Source organism: Eretmochelys imbricata, chromosome 21, assembly GCF_965152235.1.
Source record: "Eretmochelys imbricata isolate rEreImb1 chromosome 21, rEreImb1.hap1, whole genome shotgun sequence".
NCBI classification, from domain to species: Eukaryota; Metazoa; Chordata; order Testudines; family Cheloniidae; genus Eretmochelys; species Eretmochelys imbricata.
The window spans coordinates 811,970-831,550 of NC_135592.1; the positions used below are offsets into that span (position 1 = coordinate 811,970).

Here is a 19,581-nt window from a genome sequence, read left to right on the forward strand (position 1 = left end):
CCCACTCAGTCCCCTTGCCCATGGGCTTGTTCCCCCCTCGGCTCTGGTCCTGCCCCAAGTGAGCAGTGCCTGTGGAGCTGGGTGAAGTCAGGACACGTCTCCAGCCCCACTTAGCCCATGACAGGCCCTGAGAGATTAGCACCAAGACAACAGCTATTCCCTTGCTTCCCTGTGTTGGGTGGCTGGGAGAGGAAGTGCAGGCAGAAGGGACCAAAGACGTAGTTAATATCTGAGTTTGGCTCTGCCAGGCGGATATGGGTGTTGGAGCACCTCATCCTGCTGGGTGGGAGGAGTCCTGCCTGGTCATGGGTGGCTGGGTGCAGACTGGCCAGTCACAAGGGCACCTTCTCCCTGCAGAGATGGATGAGGCGATGCGCTCCTTCGCTGAGAAGGTCTTTGCCTCTGAGGTAAAGGACGAGGAGAGCAGGCACGAGATCTCACCTTTTGATGTGGAAGAAATCTGCCCCATCTTGCACCATGAAATAAGGGAACACATGATCCACCAGGAGACCACAGCCACGGCTGACAAGCGGTAAGAGCTGGGCAAGGGGCAGCAGGCCTGGGGCACTGTGGGTCAGGACAGGCTGAAAGCTTCCCACCTCTGACACCTTCCGTGGCCCTGCTAGTCCCTAGCTCCAGCACCTGCCCTGCCCCTGCATGCCCTTATCCCAGGAGAAGAGGATGGAAACTTTAAGTATGGCCTGAGAATATCTCAGTGAACCCTCTGGGACAACCGTGCCTGGCCACTGTCTGTCTGGCCTAGAGGTTCTGAAGCCGTGGCCATGGAGAGCCTGCTGGGAAGCTCATGCTGTTTGTTTCCAGGTGCTTCATCACATTACATGTACAAGCAGCCTTCCTATCCCCAGCACACACTCCTCCGTGGATGCTGGTGCCTGGTGGCCCCAGGAGTGTTGTGCCAGGGCTGGGCCCACAAAACAATCCCTGTGGTAAGAGGTGGGTACTCCCCAGTGAAAGTATTTGAAAGCCCTGGTTGAATCTGGCCATCCATCCATCCAGCCTGTCTGTCCAATTGCTCTGTGCTGCATGCCTCATCATGCTGCCTGAGCATCGCCCAAGGGCTGGTGTGTTCAGCCACTGCTCCCCAGCTCTTCAGAATCTGTTGAGAGGGTGGCAGCCTAGTGGAGATGAGTGCTGCGTTGGGCCTTGAGACCAGGGGCCTGTTCCAGGCTCCACCACAGATGCCCTGTGTGCCCTTGGGCCAGTCACTTACCTTACCCGACCCTGCCGCACATGGGGCAGAGGGGCAACCCCCACTAGTGACTGTGAGGCATTCAGAGACTGTGGTGACAAGGGCCATGCAAGTACTCAGACAGACAGATGTCCAGTTATTCTAGCCAATAATCCAGGATTAGTGTCAAATGAAAAGTTGCAAACCCTACTATGGTTGGAAACATCATGAAGCTCTGATTCTCGGAGAGCCAAGTTTGTGGGACCAAAGCTTCTGCTGCAGCCTCTGTCCCCCAACCCCTTTGGTACACCTGGGACAGGAGCTGGAACATGTCACTCGCCCGCCAGGCTGTCCCTTGGCTTGACCCAGGGAAACAAACAGCATCTGGGGTGGCTGAGGCATTGGATTGTGCTGTCCTATCAGTGCAGACAGCCCAGGTCTGGACTGAGACAGGAAAGGAGATGCTGCTAATTGCACTATTTCCCTTTGAATACCTGGGCGTAGCCCTTTGACCCCTAGTGCTGGGCAGGGCCCTGCCATGCCTGCAGGGCACATGGTGCTGCCAGTGCCCAGGCTGAGGTGGTCACCCCGTCCTCTGCAGGAAGAAGCGGATTTCCCTGAAGACAATTGCACTGGCTCTGCCCATGGCTCATCCTTCTGCAACCAGACTCTCTACCATTGACGAGTTCATTGCTGCCTCGCCACTGTACCAGGCAGTGCCCGACTTCCAGCGCGTGCAGATCTCCGGGGACTATGCCTCAGGGGTAAGTGCCAGCATGCCTCACTCCCTCCCAAGTCTTAGTGCCATTTCCTCTTCCAGTCTTCCCCACAACGCCCTCTGCCCTCCTCTCTCCTGGCTGCTTGCCTCAATCCCTGCTGTCACCTGGGAGCCGGGAATGTGCACGTGAGTGCCCCTTGTTTAAATGCATAGGAGAGGCCCCACTTCTCTCAGCTCAGTCTGAGCAGATGGCAGCACCCTGCTAATTCCCTAGTGATCCCAAAGGTGCAAGCCAATGTAAGTGGCAGAGAAACTCATAGGCTCTTCTCTGTGGGATGACTGGGAAGGCACAGGGCCCTTGTGGCCCCTCAAGAAGAGATGCTGGAGGGCGGCAGATGGAACGGTTGCTGAGACCCCTTAGTACATCCCTGCATAGCGCTCCAGCCAGTCACTAGGCCAGGGCAGGGGGGCAGAAATGCAAGGCTGTGACTGCTTTGTCACTGTGTGAATTGCATGCACACACCCCGGTGCGGTGACTGCCAGGCCCATGCTCAGCATGCACTCTGCCTGTGGAGAATCAAAGAGCGCAGCTGCAGCCCCACCCACCTGGGTCAGCTTGGGGCCAAGCAGCAAAGGCGGGGGCCATTACAGGACGGTGTGGGTTACAGGTTCTTCTGGCAGGACACTCCTTGGTGCATTGAGATGGCCGCTCCTGCATCATTCCCTAGCTGTGGTCTCAGCCAGCCACTGCAGCTGCTGGGTGGCAATGCCCTGCTCCTGTCGCTCGCCAGTGACCAGGCCTGACCTCCTGGGTCTGCCCACACAACACTTGCCTTCTGCAGTAAATCAGATGTGCTGACGATGTGCTGGGTCAGATGAAATTGAAGCAGGACCAGCCTGTGCTCCTAAAATAGCTCCTGCAGCACCCTAGGCTGCAGCTTCAGAGTGAGATGTCAGACAGCAGCTGGGAGTCGTGCTCCAGGACAGCGCCCCTGATGGCTTGTCCTGGCCTCTGGGGCTTTCCTTCTACCTCAGCAAGGACCTTTCCCATTGGCTCTGGCCACTGAACTGCCCACAGCGCCGTCAGCCAGGCTGAAAGGGCAGGGCTTGGAGAATGGCTGCCAGGCTGCCTGCTTGGACCAGGCATGTGGGGGTGGGCTCTGGGGGGAACCCAGGCCTTGCTTTGGTTCAGCTGTTCTCCAGCATCTGCACAGCAAGCGTGTCTGTCTGTGCGTTCCAGCAAGGCTGGGAGCTCTCACAGGCTCAGGGCAGACTCCCACATGCTGCAGACACCACTGTCCTCAACAAAGAACTTTTGCAGGTCACAATTGAGGATTTTGAAGTTGTCTGCAGAGGCCTCTACCGGGCTTTGTGCATCCGGGAGAAATACATGCAGAAGTCGTTTCAGAGGTTCCCCAAGACCCCGTCCCAGTATCTGCGCAACATTGAAGGCAAGATTTGGCGAGCCGATGATGGGCGCGCCCCAGGTAACTAGCAGCCATGGCTTCCAGGGTAACTCACAACTAGCACAAACAGGAAGAGTAGCTGGGGAGCCCAGGGCTGTGCAGGCAAGCAGATGTCCCGGGTAGCAGGGCCGGGGGTGCTGAACCTGCATCTATCTGGGGGAAATGACTCCTGTTGTTGAGGCTACAGGAATGCAGCCTCACCCCATCGAGCTTTAAACCTGTCTCCAGCAGAGACTGACCCCGTGATGTGTGGGGAGTAGAGCCCCTCTGAATGCCCTAGGTCTCTGCCACGCTCCCAGTGGGGTGAGAAGGTCCCCTGCTGCCTTGTAAGCCATCTGAGCATGACTGGCCCTGTCCCTCCTGGTGTGATTCCTCCACGGATGCTGTGAGGCTGAGGAAGGGATCTGCCCCCTGCTGAGTGCAGCAAGCTTGGACACAGCAGCTAGGAAGGCATCATGTGAAAGCAGATCTTTTGTGGCTGCAGCGTCCCCTGCATACGCTCACTCGTCTCTGTGCCCTAGATCCCTCCAGAGCTGTCAGATCTCCGCCAGCAATCTGTGTCTCTGGGCAGGCTGCGCTCTTGCTCAGGCCTTGCAGGCCTGGAGAGACTCAGTAGCCAGAAAGCTGGGATTCCGGCTCTACCACCGGAAAGGCAGGGAGCAGCCCAGGCACCAGGGCAGGGAAGGGCCCCCAGAGTAGGGTGATCAGATAGCAACTGTGAAATAACGGGATAGGTGGTGGGGAGCAATAGGCACCTATATAAGAAAAAGTCCCCAAAAGCGGGACTGCCCCTAAAAAAACGGGACATCTGGTCACCCTACCGCAGAGGAGCACGTTGGCGGCAGCAGCTTGTGTCTGTCTGGGCCCCATGCTGGGCAGCCATTGGCCTGGCCTTGGGTTCCAGCGTGGGCTACCTGTGTTCATGGGCAGGCTGGCGCTGCCTCTGCCCTCAGCCCGGAAGTACAGCAGTGTGGCAAAGGCTGCTCTGCCAGGCCCATTGCTCACCCACACTCTGCCTTCGGGACAGTGTTCACCCCCCCTGTGAAGGAGGGTGAGGACCCTTTCCGGTTGGACAATCTGCCTGAGGACTTGGGATACTGCATCCGCATGCAGGGCGGTGTGGTCTATGTCTATGCTGACGCAGTGGCTGCCAGTCGAGGGGAGCCCAAGGACTTGCCCTACCCCAACCTCGAGGACTTCCTCGATGACATGAACTTCCTCCTCGCCCTGATTGCACAGGGACCCATGTAAGTGCCCAGCCAGGCCCCCACCCTGACACTCAGAGGGATGTCAGGGGACCCCATCAGGCTGTGCTCCAGTCCTGCTGGAGGCTGTGCGCTGCAGAACTTTGCAGCCCTCAAGCAGGACACCAGCTCCCGCTTCAGTCAGAGGGGCTGGCCAGGCCCCCAGCAATACCTGCCAGGCCCCTGGTGCGCAGAGGAGCCCAGCCCTGCTACAGGCCTCCATGGCTGCTCTCTGGGACTGAAGCATGGCCTGGAGGAGTTTGCCGGGATGCTGTCACTGCCCCAGCCGCTGGCTTCCCTGCTGCCTTTAGGGACATGCTAAATGCCCTGTCTGCCTGGCCCCACACAACTAGTGATGGAGGGAGTGTTGTTATGGGGCACAGAGCCAGCCCCTGGCACTCATGGGTATTAAGGATCCCAGGGCAGTCTGGGTGAAAGCAGCTGTTAGCCTTGGTTTCATGGCTACAGCCCCGTGTAGGTGATGACAGGCCCTGGCCATGTCACTCAGAACCTGCTTCTTCAGGCCCAGTGCTAGGAGCTGCCATGCCATGTTGCTGTGCACTGTTACACAGCTGCTGCTGTGCCCCCGAGACAGCTGTGTGTCCAAGGAGGCTCCCTTCACCCAGCCCCCACACGGGTGACCCTGCTGCTGGCTCTGTGGGAGTGCAGACATCGCCCCTCCTTGGTACAGTGCTCAGGGTGGTGCTGGGTGGGAAGCGCTGTAGGATTCAGGTAATTACAGCAGGAATTTCATGCCATGTGTGAGCTGGATGGCAGCAGTGCCCTTGTTCGCACCTCCTGTAGCATCCCCAGGTCCCATGCACTCAGCTGGGCCTGAACGTGCCTGGTTCTGACCCTTTGTCTCTGTCAGGAAAACCTACACTCATCGGCGCCTGAAGTTCCTCTCCTCCAAGTTCAGTGTGCACGAGATGCTGAATGAGATGGAGGAGCTGAAGGAGCTGAAGAACAACCCTCATCGGGATTTTTACAACTGCAGGAAGGTGAGGGCCTGGGACAGATGCACAGCCACTGCCGGCTGGCCTGCCAGACGGGCTGAGTCGCGGGCATGCAGGGTCTGCCTTGACTCCTTCCTCTGCAGGCAGGTGTTACAGGCACTGGTGCTGCTCCGGCAGCTTTCTCCATCCCGCACCTCTCTCTGGGGCAGCACAAGCTGCTGTGACCCCTGAGCAGACCCTGGGTCATCCCTGGAGGTGTGAGCGTGTGGAGGCATGGCTGGGGTGCAGGCACAGGGAGTACCCTCCTCTACCCCTAGTGGTCACCATCGCTTACTGGGATTCAGGCTGATGTGCTCCCTGACGTCAGGGCAGACTTGCCATGGCCGCAGGCAGTGTCAGCAGCATTCCTTTCTATGGTCCTGGCTGCCCTGCCTCCTCACCAACGCTGTCTGGGCCCTGGCTAGACTGATGGCTCCCCTCTGCCTGGCAGGTGGACACCCACATTCATGCTGCGGCCTGCATGAACCAGAAGCACCTGCTGCACTTCATCAAGAAGTCGTACCGTGTGGACGCGGAGAGGGTCGTGTATGACGCCAAGGGCAAGAAACTCACCCTGAAGGAGCTCTTCCAGCAGCTCAACCTGCACCCCTATGACCTGACGGTGGATTCTCTTGATGTCCACGCCGTGAGTCTGTTGGCCTCTGCTGTAAGACGTCCCATGCCTGCCCTGCCACTGGGCCATGCCCCCACATGTCCCATGACACCCTCACCTACCTCTCCTAGGGCACTCCATCACATGCCTTCTGTCACCTGGAACCCCTCCCCAGGCACATACTGCACCAGCTCTGTCCCATGGCAGGGTGGCCACTTTTCCTTCTCTAGAATTGGGGTTAATCCTCTGCTTTCCAGTGAAGCCTTAATCCATTGCACCCCACCCCTTTAGGTCCATGAAGCATTATCCGCCCTCAGCTCTGACCCTGATTTGCACCCCAGGGGCGCCAGACCTTCCAGCGCTTTGACAAGTTTAATGACAAGTACAACCCAGTGGGAGCCAGTGAGCTTCGTGACCTCTACCTGAAGACAGAAAACACCATTGATGGCGAGTACTTTGCCACCATCATCAAGGTGAGCGTGGGGGGGGGTCAAGGGACACAAGGGGCACCAGTGCAGCAGAAAGGAGCCTGGAGGCCCACAGTATGCCGAGTTCCAGCCAGTGAGTGGGACACACGTGACCACCTGCACCCTTACGTCTGCAGGAAGTCAGCTCTGACTTGGAGGACGCCAAGTACCAGCACGCGGAACCCCGTCTGTCCATCTACGGGCGCTCACCGGAGGAGTGGCCCAAGCTGGCCAGCTGGTTCAACCGGCACAGGGTCTACTCCCCCAACATGAAGTGGATGATCCAAGTGCCCAGGATTTAGTACGTGCCATGGGTTGAAATTCCGGGTGTCGGGGCAAGGCTGGTGGGAGCAGGAGCGGCCTCACTTACCGACGTGGCAGCTGTGGGGCGTCCGTAGAGGAGGTTCAGGGGGAGCTGTTCTGTCCATGCTGGGGGCTGTGCAGCTCTTCTGCTGGAGGCTAACCCTGGTCTCTATCCCCAGTGACGTGTTCAGGGCCAAGAAATTCCTCCCCCACTTTGGGAAGATGCTGGAGAATATTTTTGTGCCAGTGTTTGAAGCGACTGTCTGTCCTCAGGCCAACAAGGAACTGAGCGTATTCCTGCGACACGTGAGTGCTGCACAGAGAGGCCTCGGCCTGACGAAGTGCTGACGGGAGGGGTGGTGCCTCTGGGGCTCAGACCCCACCATTGTCTGCCACACTGGTAAGCTCGGCATTAGCACCGAGCCCTCTGCCACAGGTCGGGGAAGTCAGCCTCCCACCCTCCCTGCTCTGGCCCCCAGCGGAGAAATGGGTTGGGGTTGGGAGGTGCCAGGAGAGGGAGGCCTGTGAGATGAGCTAGCAAGCTCCTTTCTGAGTTTACCAGGGGCTGGTCCGTTAAGGGGGGCCCAGGCTAGTGGGTGGAGCCCGGCACCCCTCCTGTGCTGCACATGCCAGGCTCTGCACGGGGTTCTGGGCAGGATGTGCTGGAGGAGCTGGGCCCCTTCCTGCACTGCATGTGCTGGGGTGCTTGCAGTGCGAGCGGTGTCCGGCACTCCGTGCCACGTGCCCTGGGTCAGGGAGATGGGTGTCCGAGGTTGCTTCGCCCATGGGGAGGGAGGTGGCGTCTGGCTTTGCTCACAGACACCCCCTCGATCAGGAGAGCCCTAGAAGCCAGGGGAGGGTGGTGGAGCTGACCCATTCCCGTCTGCTTGTGCCAGCAGATCACCGGTTTTGATAGCGTGGATGACGAGTCCAAGCACAGTGGGCACATGTTCTCCACCAGGAGCCCCAAGCCGGACAAGTGGAGCCATGAGAAGAACCCGTCCTACACCTACTACCTGTACTACATGTACGCCAACATCATGGTGCTCAACAACCTCCGCAGGTGGGTCCCCGCACAGGGTATGTGGGCTGCTGGTCGCCTCTGGCGGGGACCTGGTTCACGGGCTGTGAGAGGTCCCAGTGGGGGCCAGCTATGGTCACTCAATTAGGGTGAACTGCAAAGAATGGGCAGACAATCCCCATAAAGCTGGTGGATATTCCAATACTTAGATTTACCAAGCCAGCATAAAACAGCTTCTTTATTACCTTCCCGGTTACTCAGAAATCCAAACAACACAGTTCCCTTAAAGCAGGGGTTCTCAAACTGGAGGTCAGGATCCCTCAGGAGGTTGTGAGGTTATTACATGGGGGGTCACAAGCTGTCAGCCTCCACCCCAAATCCCGCTTTGCCTCCAGCATTTTTAAGACTGTTAAATATACAAAAAAGTGTTTTTAATTTATTAGGGGGGGGTCACACTCAGAGGCTTGCTATGTGAAAGGGGTCACCAGTACAAAAGTTTGAAAACCACTGTCTTAAAGTGATGGAGCCTCAGGCCTCCATCTGGGTACCCACGTCAAATATGATGAACATTTCTGTAAATCTTATTTCATTATATAAAATAAAAGGTTCTACCAATCCCGACCTCTCAGATTATTGAATATTCCAGATCTTACCCAAATACACGCTACAGCCAATTCTTAATAACTAAACTAAACTTTATTAAAAAACAAAAGAGAGAGAGTAGGATTAAAAGATCAATATACATACAGACATGAGTTCAATTAATTGAGGTTCAGATTCATAGCATAGACAGTGAGCTTTGTAGTTGCAAAGAGTTTTTTCAGAAATAGCTCATAGATTATAGTCCAATATCCAAACGTCATATTCAGGGAATATTAGCATAACTGGGACCTCAGACTTGCAACTCACACTTTCACTGATGAAGCCTAAGCAGATCTGAGATGACAGAATCAGGACCCAAAGATCTTATATACAATTTCATGTCTTTTGACAAGTTTGAGTTCAAAGGGTAATTAGCATGACTTTGAAGGAGGTCCATTACTGGTACTTATTGTTCCTCCACCTTTCACAGATTATTTGCTATACATTTAAAAGAGAGATGAATACAGAGATATCCCGTGTTTACAATTCAGTTAAATGACAGCATGTTCTTTTGACCTCTGAATTATCAGAATACAGCATAGACAGGGACTGTTGATTACATTGTGGACCTTACTCATACATATGTAAATACGCAAAACCACAAACATTATTTCCCCACATGTCTTTTGAGGGTTATTTATTTTGCAGGATGTTTAACCCTTTCTAGCCATGCATCACACGGGCATTGTGCCCCATATGGAGGGAGGGGATGTTGGCTGTGAGTTGCCTCCAGCAGAAGCACAGAGAGACCTGTGTTCATGCTTTGCAGGCGGTGCTGGGGTGGCTCTGCTGGGGTCTGTGCTTCCATCGCAGAGATTGCCCAGCGCGGGAGCCCTGGGGCTTCCTTGACAGCAGGAAGACACGAGCGATTGTGGCAAACACCTGGGCTCAGCTGAGACTGTCTCCTTGCACCCAGTCTGAATGCACTAGGGAGAATAAAGGACAAACACTGAGGCCTGGGGTTGGGCTGGGCGCGGGAGGTCCCATCCCTGGGAGTGGGTCTGGCTGGGCTCTGGGGGTCCTGTCCCTGGGAGAGGGTCCGGCTGGGCTCTGGGGGTCCTGTCCCTGGGAGAGGGTCCGGCTGGGCTCTAGGGGTCCCTCCCTGGAAGTGGGCTTCCAGCTCAGCTCCCGCCCAGCAATGCCCTCCAACTCCTTGCATCAGCCCCATGTATAGGTGCTGGAACTAGGGGTGCTGGGGGTGCTGCCACACCCCCTGGCTTGAAGAGGTTTCCATCATACACAGGGGTTACAGTTTGGTTCAGTTGCTCTCAGCACCTCCGCTACACATTTGCATCTGATGAAGTGAGCTGTAGCTCACGAAAGCTTATGCTCAAATAAATTGGTTAGTCTCTAAGGTGCCACAAGTACTCCTTTTCTTTCCGCTACACAAGTTATTTCAGCACCCCTGCATATATTGCTGTCTGCACACAGGGAACGCGGCATGAACACCTTCCTGTTCCGACCCCACTGCGGGGAAGCTGGGGCCATCACCCACCTGCTTGCAGCCTTCATGACAGCAGATAATATCTCCCATGGCCTGAACCTAAAGAAGGTGAGTGTGGGGGAGAGTCTCTTAATGTTTTTCCCCCTCCCCCGCACCAATGCTCTTATGAGCTGCATGGCTCCAGAGGGTGCAGGGGGATGGTCTGTCCAAGGCCCTGTCTTCACAGCCAATACCAGTGGCTCTTGCTTCACACCCTTCGCTGGCCTTGCAGGGCTGGGGCCCACACACAGACATTAAGTGACTTGCCCAGGGCACCCTGGAGATGTGTGTGGCAGGGCTGGCAATTGAACCCAGGTCTCCTGAGCCCCAGTCCGGTCCCATAGCCCCACCCCACATGACTCTTACACACTGAACTGTAATATGCTGTCCCATGTCACTCAAACACAGCGCCCCCCACCTGGAGCACCATGTGTTCCCCAGCACTGAGATCCCTGCTCTGGGCCGTCTGCTTGGAGAAAATGCTGAGGAGGTGAGAATCTGTGCTTGCAGGATGCACAGACCATGGAGGAACCAACTGGCTTAAGCCAAGGCAAAGCCCAGATCTACTCCCCGTGGATTTATAGGACAGTGACTGACCCTTCCCTTCTCAGAAAGCAGCTGTGAGCTCCGCATCCCAGCTCTCTGTGCCAGGGCATGGAAGGGTTGGCTGTAGGTAGCGGAGAACGCAGCCGCATCTGCCACCGCCCTGCTCCCCACCCCACCCCCGCCCTGAAGACGGCCACGCTCTTCCTTTCAGAGTCCTGTGCTGCAGTACCTGTATTTTCTTGCCCACATCCCCATTGCTATGTCCCCGCTCAGCAACAACAGCCTCTTCCTTGAGTACGCCAAAAACCCGCTGCTGGACTTCCACCAGAAAGGCCTGATGGTCTCTCTCTCCACGGACGACCCCATGCAGTTCCACTACACCAAGGTATGGTGCTAGGGCAGGCCTGGGCATGGAAATACCACCCAGGGTCCTTACAGTGCACTGCAGTGTGGGGACATGGGAGCTATTTGTACAGCACCCAGCACAATGGTGGCTGCTCCGAGAGGGCCCTAGGCACTGCCGTAACAGAGTAATGGGAATGCTGGCTGTGCCCCGACAGGCACAGAGCTGTGCAGCAGGTGCTGGGAGGAGTCTGGCTGCAGGGCCAGCTGTTTGTGCAGCACTATGCATGCTCCTCTCCCCCCCCCCGCCCCGATATGATTCTTGTGTTGCTCTAGGAGCCCCTGATGGAAGAATATGCCATTGCTGCCCAAGTCTTCAAACTCAGCACCTGTGACATGTGTGAGATTGCCAGGAACAGTGTCCTGCAATGTGGTCTGTCCCATGAGGTACAGCTGTCTGTCTGCCACATCTCTCCTGGGGAGGGTCCAGCTGCTCAGCAGTTCGCCAGTGGCCTGGGAGTGAGGATTTCCCTTCCTGCAGCTGTGTCCATGTGTGCATCAGAGTGGGTGGGGGAGCTGGAGGGATGGCTCTGCCTGTTTGGAGAGTGACACGTCAGACCTGGTGCTAAAGGGAATTCGACACTCAGAAGCAGCTTCTCTGGGAGGCTGCAGAGGCCTGCCAGTGCTAACCTGTGCACAGTACGGCAGCCAGGATTCTGCAGAGGAAGGCTGTCCAAGGGAGATGAGGGCATAGATCCATGCAGTGCCTTTCATTCTGCTCCCTTGTCTCTGCCAGGAGAAGACCAAGTTCCTGGGGGAGAATTACCGTGAGGAGGGGCCCCAAGGCAACAACATCTGGAAGACAAATGTACCTCAGATCCGCATGGCCTATCGCTATGAGACCTGGTGCTACGAACTCAACCTCATCGCAGAGGGCCTGAAAACCCCGGAGTAGATCCCCAAACTTGCTTGGACCCTGATGCCTCCTCCACTCTGTCAGGGCCGGGGGCAGCCCAGAGCCCCACCCATGCCTGCCCTTCGCTCTCTTGTGTTGCAGCACTCAGAGATCACATGCTTTCTCTGCGGGGTTACTAGCTCTGGGTGTTCAAAAATCAGTAGTCAGGCCCTGAAAATCATGAGATTTTTAACAAATAATAAAGTTGGTTTCTTTTTCTTTGCTGTGTGGTTTCTGGGTCACTTGGTGTCATGTTTTCAGGCATGTCGCTGTAGCCATAAGGGCTGGAAATGTACTCTTTGCAAGCAAAAGGTGAGAATCTGTCTTAATCGCAGGACTCCAGGAGCTGGAGCTTTAAGAAAAAACTCAGATATTGTGAGTGGCAATTAAATCACCAGAGGTGGCAACACAGATTCTGCCTGTTCAGCTATTCACAAATCAGAAGCAAATGACTCAGCTCCAGCCTTCTTTGAGTGCTGTATCTATGCTGTATGCAGAATAACACCCATCCCAGTGACAGGCTATACTACACCAGTCCACATTATGGGGATAAGCCTATTCTGAGGGAATCAGCCCTGCAAAGTTTCAGGCTGCCCATCCTCATGGCAAGTGCTGACAGTGAGGGAGCACAGGTGAAGGACCACGTCAAGACTAAGCTATCTCTGTCCCTTGGCCCAGCCCATATAAGCAATAGCCCAGAAGGTAATGGCAGCCCTTCATGGGTGGGGATCAGGAAAGGGTGGAGCTGGCAGGCATCCGCTCTGTCTCTCACACACACACGGGCATGTGCTGGAGGTGTCTGGGTGGGGGATTAGCTGAACTGTGTTGCCCTGAGCCAGTGACAGGAAGAAATTTGCTCTCACTGGACTGAAAGACAAATTGAATAGCCAGGGGATCCCAGGTGGTAGCCAATAACTGGCCTAGCTCCCACTGGTCCATTTTTGTTCAGAAACTGTTATTCAGCACCCTTTACGTGCAAAATGATTAAATTATTTCCTTGCCTTTGTAAGTCTCAGCTCTAGCCCTAGCTGTTATTAACAGATAGCCTAATATCCCAACTACGAGCCATCCCCCTAATAGTTTAAACAGCTGCTGTTTTCTTTCTCAGCTGTCATCAGTACACAAATGCCCTCTCTGTTAGTCTCATCTAGCTAGCTAGATTCTTATTTTTATCATGACATCGCCATGACTTATGGCTGCGTTGAGTGGGGACAAAAAATACAATTAAAGGGTAAACTGCAGCCAGACTCGTATAAGTGCTGGTTGTTGCCTTGCTTCAGCCCCTACTATTATTATTGCTATTGAAGTAGCACCTAGGAGCCCTGGTCATGGACCAGTCCCCCACTGTGCTAGGTGTTGTACAAACACAGACCATAAAGATGGTCATGCCTGGAAATAAATCCTTCACTAGGCTGCTGAAGGCTGAAATTGATCTGTTCATAATGGATATGTAACAAAGGCTAGAACATAAGCACATACAGACCTGCTGCCATATCCCATCATCATTACTATTTGTAGACCCAGAGCACGCAAAGGCTCCCCTTGTGATAGGCACTACACAGCCAGAGTACGTTTCTTCACTTCTGTTCCTAAACTGTGCAGCATTGCAGGATTGCTTGGACATGGCACCTTTTTTTCTGTGATTGGGGGGGTGACTTGTGTATGAATAGTTTGGAAGGTGCCTTGAGAGCCTCATAGATGAGAAAGGTTTCAGAGTAATAGCCGTTACTCTGTATTCTGTATTCTGTAACAATACTCTGTATTGTTAGTCTGTATTCACGAAAAGAAAAGGAGTACTTGTGGCACCTTAATAATTGGTTAGTCTCTAAGGTGCCACAAGTACTCCTTTTCTTTTTATAGATGAAAAAGTGCTTTATAAATGGAAGTTATTCTTAGTAATAATTTATTGTCCTTTGAGAGACAAAGCCTACGATTAAATATTTGTGCCATTAATAAATGTACAGTGACAGGAAGGGAATCACAGAACAACTATCCTGTCCTTTTAGAGTAACAGCCGTGTTAGTCTGTATTCGCAAAAAGAAAAGGAGAACTTGTGGCACCTTAGAGACTAACCAATTTATTTGAGCATGAGCTTTCGTGAGCTACAGCTCACTTCATCGGATGCATACCGTGGAAACTGCAGCCGACTTTATATATACACAGAGAATATGAAACAATACCTCCTCCCACCCCACTGTCCTGCTGGTAATAGCTTATCTAAAGTGATCATCAAGTTGGGCCAGTTCCAGCACAAATCCAGGTTTTCTTGATCACTTTAGATAAGCTATTACCAGCAGGACAGTGGGGTGGGAGGAGGTATTGTTTCATGGTCTCTGTGTGTATATAATGTCTTCTGCAGTTTCCATGGTATGCATCCGATGAAGTGAGCTGTAGCTCACGAAAACTCATGCTCAAATAAATTGGTTAGTCTCTAAGGTGCCACAAGTACTCCTATCCTGTCCTTTGGAATTAATGTCTAAATGTTGCCATCTAGTGGCTTTTCACTGCAGTTACACTGCTGTAACAAACACAACAGCCCTGCATTTACTTGCAAGAGCAGGGGCCCCAACTACAAAACACAAAATTAAAACATATGCAAGTTTCAAGCATCCACAAGTAAATGACCCAGCTCCTGCCTCTTAACCCCACAGAACACTGGCTGCACGTCTGGCGTAGTCCTGGGCCCCGTCTTCAGGACTTAGTTTGTTGTACTGGACTATGGTGTGGAATTTGATTTTCCCTCCAGAGAAATAAATCGAGAGTGTATGGATAGTGTCAGAAGCTGTTAGGTGGTAATATGGTCCATAGGATATTTAATTATATTACGTACTAGTCTGTATTGTGTTATATTGTGTAGCTGCGCTGGCTCCCAGGGCTGTCAGCAACCCCCCCTTTCCCTTCTGTTTCACGGGCGGGGGGGTGAGAGGGCGGTCCCAGCCATTCCTTCCTAATGGAATTTCCTATTAAGCTTTTGGGGCCTGAGGCAGGATCATCCCAGTCGCTGGCTCTTCAGCTGCTGAATTCTGATAGCTCGGTGTGAACCAACGTGAGTAAGTGTGAAGAGGCTTTGGCAGGGCTGTGTGGTCGCTGGGAGAGGCTGCACAACACAGAGAGACACATGCCTGCTGAGCTCATCTTTGGCACCTACAGCCCCTAGCACTGACAGCACCTTGCAATATGCCGTGGGCGCCGGGCCATCCTAGCACCTGATCCTGCATGAACAGTTGGCAAGGCGTGACTGGTGTGTATCGCTCTGGGTGGGAATAATGAGGTCACAGGTGGGGTGCGTCACAGTGAGTTTTGCCTGAAGTTCCAGCCTTTCCCAATCCTCGCTGTACCCTCCGCAATGGCCAGATTGTTCCCATGGTGCCAGGCGCCAAGACTCCAGAGGGTGGCACTGCCTCCTGCGTGCCCAAGGGAGTGACAGGGCTGGAAAGCACCAGGCAGCCTGGGGTAGTCGGGAGCTGTTATGTAAACTAAAGCTCCAGAGGCATGTGGGGTCACGCACCTGTGGGCCTGGATGTTGAGGGCCCCATAGCCTAGCTGCGTTCAGGGGGCAGGAACCCTGGGCTGGGGTGCAGCCCTTCGGGATGTAGGCCCCATTTCCAAAGACCTTACTCCTGGCTGAGGCAGGCCATATGGGGTTTGCCTGAGCCCTGGACAGTATTTGTCAGGAGTAGCCCTCACCCCCCGTCTGGCAAATGGGATCCCACCATATAGCTTGGGCGAGTAGTTACCAGACCATGAGTCTGAAGGAACTGCTCGCACCTACGAGTCACTATTGTCTGTGGCTGGTCACCTAACTCACACGGTACTGGTGGGGTTGTGCTCCCCGACTGCAGCCCTGAACCCCAGTGAAGGTGTCACTTCCCCCATTTTGGGATGAATTTTCATTTGTGTGGCAATCCCTGAGATGGGCGGGGTGTGGGCAGCCTGTGCATGGCACTGTACAAGGAACGGGGCAGCACCAGGACTCAGCGGCTCTCCCCGATGGGTGTTGGCATAGGAGGGGGCGCCCCCAGGGCAGGACAGATGAGGGTCTCACTGGGGGTCAGGATGGGGAATGCGAGGGCCTCCTGGGGGTCATGTCGGGGGGATCTGTCTACCTGGGGGTCATGTCGGGGCCGGGATTCAGGCTGAAGGACCCCACCCCTCGATCCGCCCCCCAGCGGCAAGTCAAGGCCCCAGGTGCCAAGGAGAGAACGAGGGTCCTGCGGTGCGTGTCCCTTTAAAAGGCGGAGCTTTGGGCGGGGCCAGGTGTCTGAGTGACTGTCGCATTGCCCAATGGGATGTTGCCCAAATGTATGAAAGCTAGAGACGCCCGCAGGCCCCCCTGAGCGGGGCTGGAGTCGGGGGGGTTTTGGGGGGAGCGGTGCCGACGAGCCGGTGAGAGCCCGACCTGGGGGGCCTCTGCTGCGGGGATCGGCTCCGGGGATCGAGGCCCTTGTGATGGGCGCCGGGCGGGCACAGGGGGAGCGGGGCCGGGGAGGGGGGTCCCGGGGCGCCGGGCGGGGGGAGCGGGGCCGGGGGGGAGGGTCCCGGGGCGCCGGGCGGGGGGAGCGGGGCCGGGGGGGAGGTCCCGGGGCGCCGCGCTGGCACAGGGGGGAGCGGGGCCGGGGTGGGGGGGTCCCGGGGCGCCGGGCGGGCACGGGGGGAGCGGGGCCGGGGGGGGGGTCCCGGGGCGCCGCGCGGGGGGAGCGGGGCCGGGGAGGGGGGTCCCGGGGCGCCGCGCGGGCACGGGGGAAGCGGGGCCGGGGAGGGGGGTCCCGGGGCGCCGCGCGGGCACAGGGGGAGCGGGGCCGGGGAGGGGGGTCCCGGGGCGCCGGGCGGGGGGAGCGGGGCCGGGGGGGAGGGTCCCGGGGCGCCGGGCGGGGGGAGCGGGGCCGGGGAGGGGGGTCCCGGGGCGCCGCGCTGGCACAGGGGGGAGCGGGGCCGGGGTGGGGGGGTCCCGGGGCGCCGGGCGGGCACGGGGGGAGCGGGGCCGGGGGGGGGGTCCCGGGGCGCCGGGCGGGGGGAGCGGGGCCGGGGAGGGGGGTCCCGGGGCGCCGGGCGGGGGGAGCGGGGCCGGGGAGGGGGGGTCCCGGGGCGCCGCGCGGGCACGGGGGAAGCGGGGCCGGGGAGGGGGGTCCCGGGGCGCCGGGCGGGGGGAGCGGGGCCGGGGAGGGGGGTCCCGGGGAGGGGGGTCCCGGGGCGCCGGGCACTGCACGGACACAGGGGGACGCGGGTGGCCAGGCGATGCCCGGACAGTCCGAGACCTCCCTTGCCTGACAATCCACAGACTAGACAAAATCAGCAGCGTCTTAGTCCCAGCGCCCCGGGCCGCGCCGCGCAGGGCGGCAGAGGAGGTCGGCGGCGCCGCTGGCTGCCGAGTGAAGCCGGACCCCGCCGCCCGGACCCCGCCGCCCGGGCCCTGCCGCCCGGACCCCGCTGTCTCTCCGCGCTGGCGACGCTGGCAGGTCCGTTGGGCTTCGCAGAGCCCGTGAGCGGAGCATCCCACCGCCCCCCCCAGTGTCCGTGGCTCCCGCCCCGGGCAGCAGAGATGCCTGCGGGAGGGAAGCCGTCTCCCCCCCGAGCTCACGCGGTGGGGTGGGGGTGGAACCAGGCTCAGCAAATCCTCGCCCTCGCTCGGGGCGTGAGTCGGCCCCGGTCCCGTCGCCCTGCGCGGGGGCGCGCGGGGCTGCGCAGCGCCCGGCGGCGGCGGGGCCGGGCGGAGGGGGCGCGGAGCCAGGCGCTAGGCTCGCAGCCCGTGCGCGCGCTCGGTGTGACGCGCTGGCGCGAGTGACGCGCTGCCAATCGGGGGGCGCGGAGCTGTTCGGGAGCCGCAGCAGGGGTGTCCGGAGCTCGGAACCAGGCAGCCCCGCGTTAGTCTCTGGATTAGCTGCTTTCCTGTTGGAGCAGCGTCCTGTGCACCGTGACTGCAGCCAGCAGCTGCCCACTGGTGCGCCCCTGTTTTCCCAGCTGCTTGGGGAATTGGGAGAGTGAATGTTCATGTCGAGTCTAGATACCCTGGCGACGGGCTCACACTAGGTACGTGGATGTGTGGAGTGACCGTGCTTCGCAAGGGCTAAACAGGGCTTGCTATGTTGTTCTGGGACTGTCTTTACTGGGTGTGGCATTTTGAAGGTGTGTTTATTTTCTAATCAGATCTCAGAGTCCTGACTTTGCGCCAGGCATAGCGCTCTGCATGGCAGTGCCGTGCCCAGTTACTGTCCCAGCTTCACGTGTGGTTTTTAATAACCAGATGGAGAGCCAGTGAAACAGCTGCAGTTTCTGCCTAATGGGGCATGCATGAGCTTTGCAGATTCAATTTCTTTTTGTTCAGGTTTCAATTTTGAGGTGATAGAATTAGGAGTAACAGTCAGGATTCTGTATGTCCCTGAATCAGTGTTTTTGGCTTTGCCTTGGCGTTTTCTAACCTGGTGAGATCAATATCCCAGGCTAAGTCTTGATTCCAGTGAATGGACATTTAAAGCAAGAGAAATGTACCAATGGAAGAATTTCTTGGAGTCTCCCAAAGAATTTCTTAAATGCAAAGACATGGCAGATTTATCAGTGGCAATGTCTATCCCAATGGATTAGGAGAAGATGGGAGAACAGCGTCTTGGAGATTGTGCGCAGGGAAGGGTAGACAGCTCTTCACATTAAACATCTGTGCAGGCTGTGTTGTTCAGAACAGGCATGGCATGGAGAGGAATCAGTGTCTAAATTGTAGATTTTGTTGATTTTGTTTTAAATGTTCTGAAGTTGTTTCACAGCCAGATCAGGAAATGTAGTAAGGTTGTCTCGTGACCTTCTATTGTGTTTTGGAGGGGATGACAATAGAGCAATTTCTAGTACAGAAACAAAGGGAAAATGTTGGATAAGGTTTTTAAATGGTGTCTCAATAGCCTGGTGTGATGCCAAAGGAAAAGTTTTTATTTGCGTGCTTGCTGCAGTCTGGCTCCATGCTTCCCTGAGGCAGACGTGCCCCTGAACACTAGGCTGCTGTTTCTTTAACACCATTTAATGGAGGCAAAATGCTGTTTTAGCAGGTTGGACTTGCAGCACTGTGGGGAAAGGGAAGCTTGACTGTTCTGGGGAAGTGTGTTCTGCAAACAGAGGCTGTGGTGCCCACTGAAGATGAGTCTAACGCTTTGTTAATGTCTTATCATGCTGAATGATGTTAGGAACATGGAACTAGCAGTCTGGATCAGCCCATAGCGCCTCCTAATCCAGTCTCCTGGATCTGAGGGGGGCCAGAATTGGCTACTTCAGAGGCAGGTGCAAGAAACTCCCTAGTGGACAACTATAGAAAAACCTGCCCAGTGGGGAAGTGTCTTCCTGATCCTGTCAGTTGGAGGCTCCTGCCCTGAAACAGGAGGAGTTCTTGCTGTCCTGGAGCCTGCCGAATCACATTTGCCACTGGTTTGTCTTTACTTTTCATTTATTTTTACGCAGGTCTCTGTCCTGACACTGGCTGGGGCTCATTGCCATAATATCAGAGTGCCTCGGCCTGCAATGTACTTTTCCTCACAACAGCAATGAGGCAGGGCAGTGCTGTTATCCCCATCGCGTAGGAGGGAACCGAGGTGCCCAGGCCAAGTGACTTGCCCAGGGT

At 56.3% G+C, this 19,581-nt stretch overlaps 2 protein-coding genes across 4 annotated transcripts in view; both read left to right on the forward strand.

The window, feature by feature from the left end:
- The first annotated feature begins 254 nt into the window (after nucleotides 1-254).
- AMPD1 (adenosine monophosphate deaminase 1) lies at nucleotides 255-12,202 on the forward strand. Its single transcript, XM_077839559.1, has 14 exons — nucleotides 255-532; nucleotides 1,791-1,953; nucleotides 3,229-3,394; nucleotides 4,401-4,620; nucleotides 5,489-5,618; nucleotides 6,064-6,258; nucleotides 6,567-6,698; nucleotides 6,830-6,993; nucleotides 7,175-7,301; nucleotides 7,895-8,058; nucleotides 10,090-10,210; nucleotides 10,899-11,072; nucleotides 11,366-11,476; nucleotides 11,826-12,202. Exons 1-14 carry the CDS (start codon nucleotides 255-257, stop codon nucleotides 11,982-11,984), a joined length of 2,304 nt encoding a protein of 767 aa, XP_077695685.1. The 3' UTR covers nucleotides 11,985-12,202.
- A 4,101-nt stretch (nucleotides 12,203-16,303) lies between these two features.
- The window catches only part of DENND2C (DENN domain containing 2C), a 47,950-nt gene continuing 44,672 nt past the window's right edge, over nucleotides 16,304-19,581 (forward strand). For 2 of the 3 annotated variants that reach the window (XM_077839098.1, XM_077839095.1), the window contains exon 1: nucleotides 17,721-18,011. The gene's annotated coding sequence lies outside the window, so the exon portion shown is untranslated. Of the gene's footprint in view, nucleotides 16,371-17,720; nucleotides 18,012-19,581 lie in introns of those variants that run through there. The other variant, XM_077839097.1, reaches the window with a different exon arrangement.

Coding starts and splice junctions, on each gene's coding strand:
- AMPD1 (XM_077839559.1), top strand. CDS start 255: ATGGGTGTTGGAGCACCTCATCCTGCTGGGTGGGAGGAGTCCTGCCTG. Junction 6,259..6,566: donor ATTCTCTTGATGTCCACGCC/GTGAGTCTGTTG, acceptor TTTGCACCCCAG/GGGCGCCAGACCTTCCAGCG. Junction 6,994..7,174: donor ATCCAAGTGCCCAGGATTTA/GTACGTGCCATG, acceptor CTCTATCCCCAG/TGACGTGTTCAGGGCCAAGA.